At 52.4% G+C, this 6,914-nt stretch overlaps 1 protein-coding gene across 1 annotated transcript in view; it reads left to right on the forward strand.

Moving 5' to 3' along the window:
- The window catches only part of UBAC1 (UBA domain containing 1), a 56,144-nt gene that overhangs the window by 24,638 nt on the left and 24,592 nt on the right, over window positions 1–6,914 (forward strand). The window contains exons 2-3 of the mRNA XM_011957415.1: window positions 6–47; window positions 5,535–5,655. Coding sequence (XP_011812805.1) covers window positions 6–47; window positions 5,535–5,655 — 163 coding nt within the window. The remainder of the gene's footprint in view (window positions 1–5; window positions 48–5,534; window positions 5,656–6,914) is intronic.

Here is a 6,914-nt window from a genome sequence, read left to right on the forward strand (position 1 = left end):
CCGAGGACACCTCGGTGGAGAAGCTCAAGGAGCGCTGCCTCAAGCACGTAAGGCCGGGCCCCTTCCCCCGCCCCCAACACCCGCCCCGGCCGCCTCCGACTGCGGACCCCTCCTCAGTCCCCGAACCGCTCCGGCCTGGGGTCCGCCGCCCAGTCCGCAGCTCCCAGGCCCTCTTCTCCGGGGGTGGAGGCAGCGCCTCCTGCCCGGTTGTCCGACTCTGCCCCTTTCGGATCCCACCACACCTCTGGACGCTCGTCTCGGGCCTGGCCGGCCGGCCGGCCGGCGGACACCGGTCGCTAAGCGCTCGCCCGGTGCCAGCCGCCTGGCCGAGCCCTCTACACGCCAGCCTCTTAGTTAACTCTGCAGCTACGCAGGGAGTTGGGGGCAGATCGGGAAACTGAGGCCTGGAGAGTGGAGTCGCCGACCGAGCAGGGCCTGACGACTTGCCAGCAGTTGTACCTTTTTGCTGTTGGGGTGAGGTTTTTTCAGCAGCATCTCTGAGAGCTGAGAATTAATGTAGGCTCCTTCATTAAGAGGCCCCTTCTCCTTCCTCTTCCCCTTTCCCGCAGAGCCGGCTGCTTGAACCTCTTTTCCTGGCTGGCGCAGCCGGGCTGGCCACGGTGCCTCTTAGCTGGAGTCCCTGAAATAGTGCCGCTGCGGGACAAGGCCCCGCGCCCCTGCTTTTCTGCAGAGGTAAAATTGGTCAAGAGGGAAGGCCCAGGAGTAGGGTCTCCTGGCTGAGACACCTCTTAAAGTTTATTCACCTGAAATACTCCTGTGTATTTAGTTCCTTAGGTTGCTGATTTTTGGCAGTAGTTCTCGAGTCTCTAAAGGATTCAGTAAGGTCAGCTAAGAAGCCTGTCTGTGTGTCAGACCGACCTCCTGTCTACACTTGACATGATCTGAGGGCTTGGCAGAATTTAGGTTGAAGGAGGCTGCAGCTTTCTAGCGGCGACTCCATGTGATAAGTTACGTATCTGTGTTGACAGGTTGAGTGCGTTAGACTTGAGCTGAGTGTGGTGTCTAAGGATAAACCTCAGTTCTTACCACAGCAGCTGCTTGCATAGAGTACTTTCGAGTTGCTTTTGTGAGCATGGTTCTGTGAAGTTCTGGAACTGTCAGAGACAGGCTTGGCAAGTCCCCGTCTGGAACGCACTGGCTGTGAACAACTGGGAGGTGCTGTCCTCAGGATTCACACCAAGGAGGGGGCTGAGCCTCCTGCGTTCAAGGGCCGGTATGTTTTGGTTGCTTTCTTGCTTTTCTTCTGGCCAGTCTGCATGATTTCGCCGTCTGGACAACCATTGGGGCAGCACTAAGCTCCAGCGCCGGTAACGCTATGGGCATCCAGGCTGTTTGAGCCAGGTGTTGTTGCTGGCCTAGTTGCTTGTGTTTTAAAAAACTTCTCCGGGCCGGGCGCGGTGGCTCACACCTGTAATCCCAGCACTTTGGGAGGCCGAGGTGGGTGGATCATGAGGTCAGGAGATCGAGACCATCTTGGCCAACATGGTGAAACCATGTTTAGTCTCTACTAAAATACAAAAAACGTAGCCGGGCATGGTGGCGCGTGCCTGTAATCCCAGCTACTCAGGAGGCTGAGGCAGGGGAATCACTTGAACGCGAGAGGTGGAGGTTGCAGTGAGATGAGATCGCGCCCCTGCACTCCAGCCTGGCGACAGAGCAAGACTCTGTCTCAAAAAAAAAAAACCACAACAGACAAAAAAATCCCACAAACTTCTCTGAGGTGCTGTATCCTCCCTGCGCCAGTGCAGAAGCTCCTCAGGGACTGGGTTTGTATCTGCAAGTCCAGGGCCAGGCTCAGAGTGGCACCAAAACAAACTTGTGGGTTAATGGAATAGACAAAAATGTCCCGTGGACTCCACACTCCATCGACATGGGATGTCACCTGCATTGGTGCGGCATTTAGTTTAGTAACTCAGGGCACGATGCACATGGCCATTATGACATTCTTTTATGAAAGGAAATAGGAAATGAGAACTATATGATCCACAGATACTCACTCATGAATTTCAAGAGCACCGGGAGTCAGTTAGGCAGCCAGTTCCGAGGTGATGCTAATTATGATATTCCTGGTATTTATTACTCCATCTGATGTTGAGATGTATCATTTGGGATTTTTTGTCGTTATCCTACTTTAAACTGAGATTGTATTTCACTCTGCGGTCTCCGCAGGTGCGGAGGATCTGACTAGCTGGGGATTTCCACAGCACAAGAGCTGACATAAATTTCAGGACCCCAGAGCTGAGCGTCAGAAAGGCTCCCCACCACCACATCCCATCGTGGTTCTGCAGGCAGGGCTAGAATGCATTAGTCAGAAAAGAGAACCCTCAAGTTATGTATTTGAATGTCTCTCTGGAAGCCGATCCCTGGATGTCATCCTGCTGTAGGCAGTGAGTTCTGGTGTGTTTTAGCTTTGTTCCTCCTCGCCAGGTCCCTAGTGCGTGCTGACACCGGCATGATTTTATCCTTCCTCTTTCCCCTCTACCTGGAGGGGCATGATGTCGGCTTCTTCCCCCGTGCTCCTGGGTGTGCACTGCTGAATCGAGGGGTTTTATGATTACAACTCTTGCTGTTGTCTTTCCCTTTTCTGTTTTGTGCAAATTGGGATCACCGTGGTGGTCTCTAGCTTCCACGGCCCTGGAATGGAGAAGCGGGCAGAGGAACCCGTCTTGTACAACAGGTGGTTAATGAGTTTAGGGAAATCATACCTGTGGTGCAGCAGAGTTTTTGGTGTGTGTCATAAACATTCATAAAATTCCAGCCTGGCCAACGTGGCGATACCCCTTCTCTACTGAAAATGTAAAAAATAGCCTGGCATAGTAGCGGACTCCTGTAATCCCACCTACTCGGGAGACTGAGGCACAAGAATCACTTGAACCTGGGAAGTGGAGGTTGCAATGAGTGCAGATTGTGCCACTGCACTCCAGCCTGGGTGACAGAATGAGACCCTGTCTTTAAAAAAAAAAAGAGTTCATGAAATTGCCAAAATAGAACACAGTACCTACTAGTAGAGCTGTTAAATTTTCTGTTTCCTCGATCGCATGACGATGGGTCCTCAGATGACGGATTGCGTCAGGAACAAGCAGAAACCGAGTCACTGCTCTTCTGGGGAGGGGCAGGATGTAGAGGGGTGGGGGTGTGAGGGCCTCCCTCCCCCAGCGGCCTTGGTTGGGGCTTTTTTGCTGCCATACCCCAGCTTCTGCTGAGGACAAAGAAGCAGAGTGACGGCCGGGCGTGGTGGCTCACGCCTGTAATCCCAGCACTTTGGGAGGCGATCACGAGGTCAGGAGATCGAGACCATCCTGGCTAACACAGTGAAACCCCGTCTCTACAAAAAATACAAAAACTAGCTGGGCGAGGTGGCGGGCGCCTGTAGTCCCAGCTACTTGGGAGGCTGAGGCAGGAGAATGGCGTAAACCCGGGAGGCGGAGCTTGCAGTGAGCTGAGATCCGGCACTCCAGTCCGGGCGACAGAGCGAGACTCCGCCTCAAAAAAAAAAAAAAAAACAGCAGAGTGACATGGTCGTCCTAGTGCTTCCATGTTGTTCCTGGTGTGCTGGTGACATGTGGAATACAGGTTTTTTGGGAATTGGTATGAGAATTATTTTGGAAAATTGCATTTCGTAGTCTGTATATACTGAACTTGACAAATGAACTAGCCTGCAAACTTTAGGATCATGAAGAAGCACCCCCAGTATTTCAGGGAGCAGAGCCATTGTCAAATCCAGAGGCACTTGAGGGGCTGTCTGCCCTGTCGTAAATGGCAGGAGTGTGTCTTCCCAGTAGCCACGTCCCCCCCTCACATCCCCTCAGCCTGGCCAGTTTTGTGTGAGGGAGTGACAGCCCCTTTTTCAAAACTGTTTTCAGTCTTGAGAGTAACAGAAAATTCCAGTTATTCTTCACATGCCAGTGTTGAGAGGTGAAGTGTGTGCTTAGATTTTCTTTCCCAGCAAGCAGTTGTGTGTGCTGGGTGTTTCAGAGCCTCTGTGGCAGCAAAGGGTGGTAGAAAGTGAGCTGCCAGCGGGGCCTCTGCCCGGCCACCTGAGACGCCCGAGGACGGCCTGTCCTGGGGTGGTGCCCCGGCCCGGCTCCAGGCTGGGCCATGCTCCTGACCCATGGGCTGAGCCTGCTACCAGGTTTAGAAAGTGCCCCTTGAGGGTTTCATCCTTTTCTGATCTTCAGGTAATTCTACCATCTAACCTCAGGGGATGTGTAAGAGCAAGAAAATAGTCTTCTCTCCACCCAAGCTCTGAGTTCTGAAGGGTTTTCAGGCCAGGCTATGGAAACGGTGGGTATTTAGGTGGGCGCTGTTTGGTGTGCTGTGGTGTGGTGTGATGTGTCGGGCCGTATGGTGCTGAGGCAGATAGATAATAGGGTGGAGTCGTGGAGCTCTGGACTGACTTGGGCACGAACACGCAGGCACATGTGCCGACGTTGGTCTTCATCACGTGGCACCATCGGTGTTTGCCGTTCTTCTCAAAATGGTGAGCCGACACGCATAGCCCCCGTGTCCAAAGGAAAGCAGAACTCCCGCAAGCCAGTGCCATGTGCATGAGTCAGGGACAGCTGTGCGCTGTTTTGCAGAGAGGATGCTGGCCGAATTGAGGAGCAGGATCTACCCCTGCCAGCAGTTGGCTGTGAGGTCTTCGTAATGGCAGGGTTGGAAGGGGTCATAGCGTCTGCTCCAACTTCCTCCTGGAGTTTGCAGTCAGTAGGTGTCAAGATGGCTTCCCAGGTCCCCCTGAGCCCTGGTCAGAGGTGGCTGTGGTGTGTGTGAGGGGATCTTCTCACTGCTGCCCATGTGTTGCCTCCCATTCCCTGCGTGGGTGTTGCAGGGTTTCCAGGGCCCTGGTGACTGTGTGCCTATCGGTCCCCCTTCAAGCTGCCCAGGGGTGCAGCATGGCTGCTGCTTCGTGAGCTGGGCCAAGCCGAGAGCAGTCATGCCAAGTGCCCCTCTTATCCCAGTCTCAGGGTGCAGCATGGCTGTTGCTTCGTGAGCTCGGCCAAGCCGAGAGCAGTCATGCCAAGTGCTCCTCTTATCCCAATCTTGGGCTCTCTGTGAGCCAGGCTTCTTTCTGGGCAGCCTCTTGGGCCCCTTTCTTGCATCTGTGGAAGAAAGAAAAACAACTGCCCAAAACGTAGGTAGATCTTTAGGCCATCAGAAAACGATGGATCTGCTCTTTTCATTTAAAATTATTTTCAAGATCTTTCTAGACCAAAGAAGCAATTCTGGTGGCTGTGAATTGTCAGTAGGGTGTGTGGTATGTCAGAGCTGGGAGCTTGCTTCAGGAGTACTCCTTGGGCTGGGAATCAGGTCACTGGCTCAGGGGATCTGGCGCTGTGATGCTTCATTTGCCATCTACTGTTAGTGGGAATTGTTGAATTTCATCCATGGTGGAATTTCCTAGCTCATAAGGAAACCCAGTAAATTCCAGGTGTGGCTTGGGATACCAGGTCCTATGTTATTAGAATTACGATTTACTTATTTTCTACCCTGAAATATCTATTTTTCCCCAGTGTGCTCATGGGAGCTTAGAAGATCCCAAAAGTATAACCCATCATAAATTAATCCATGCTGCCTCAGAGAGGGTGCTGAGTGATGCCAGGACCATCCTGGAAGAGAACATCCAGGACCAAGGTAAGGCTGCTGTGGGCGGGCGGGTTGGCATCAGGCATCGTGCACTGCTGGGGGCGCCGGAGCCAGGAGGGGGTGGTCCACCCACAGGAGTCAGTGTTCTGAGCTGGACACGAGCACGAAAATGAGATCGACTAGAAGCATTCTGGTTTTCCTTTATTAAAAAGAGTTCCGTTATAGAATATCTGTGAAAAACAGCAGAAATTGAAATGGAACAAGCAGCAGACATTTGAGACACCAAACATGAATTTTGCTTTTAGTTCTGTTTCGGAGCAAAGCGAGAGACTCCAGGGGTTCTGCAGGTTTCACCTTCGTTGTGGTGATTGTTGTCAGCATCCCAGTGCAGTGTTAGACACACACGTCCATTTAATTGCTTATGGTTTTGTGTCTGGAGGCACTTGAAGAGCTAACATCAGTTTTGGTTATGTCATTCAAATAATGCCTTTAATTATGAAATTCCTTGAAGTAAGCTGTTTTGAAAATCCTGGAAGTTTTGCTCACAGATATCCACTGAGATGACCATCAAGCCCCAAGCCAGTGGGGGATGGCCACCGTTGTGGGCTGAGGATGAGCCACATCTTAGGTTTTGACTTCCGAGGGTTAAGAGTAAACTCTCCAGCCTCACAGACTTTTTCAAAACTGAGCCGGTTAAAATGAGGGCCCTGTGCAGGATTGTTACCAATTCGTTGCACAATTATTGGGGCCATGCTGTGCGTGCCTCCTGGGCCATGGGTCACCTGGGTCTTTGTGCCAGGCCTGGGAGCTTGTACCTCAGCTAGAGCCATACAGACATCATGAAAAAGGGAGGAAAGGCTGGTGTAGATCCTTGGTTTGGGGAGACCAAAGGAATCCCTGCTGTTTGGAGACATGGTGTTGCTCAATCATCCAGGCTGGAGTGCAGAAGCAGTCAGACCCACCGCTGCCGTGACCTCCTGGGCTCAAGCAATCCTCTCACCTCAGTCTCCCAAGTACCTGGACTGTGGGCATGTGCCACCATGTGCGCTATTTTTTGTATTTTCGTAGAGATGGGGTCTTGCCATGTTGTCCAGTCTGGTCTTGGACTCCTGGGCTCAAGTGATCCGCCTGCCTCGTCCTGTCAGAGTGCTGGGATTATAGGAGTGAGCCACTGCACCCAGCTGAAGCCCTGCTCTTCTTCTTCTTCTTCTTTTTTTTTTTTTTAAGACGAAGTCTTGCTCTGTCGCCCAGGCTGGAGTGCAGTGGTGCTCAGCTCACTGCAACCTCCACCTCCCGGGTTCAAGTGA

The sequence above is a fragment of the Colobus angolensis genome, unplaced genomic scaffold (genome assembly GCF_000951035.1).
Source record: "Colobus angolensis palliatus isolate OR3802 unplaced genomic scaffold, Cang.pa_1.0 Scaffold44, whole genome shotgun sequence".
In the NCBI taxonomy this organism is placed as follows: Eukaryota; Metazoa; Chordata; class Mammalia; order Primates; family Cercopithecidae; genus Colobus; species Colobus angolensis.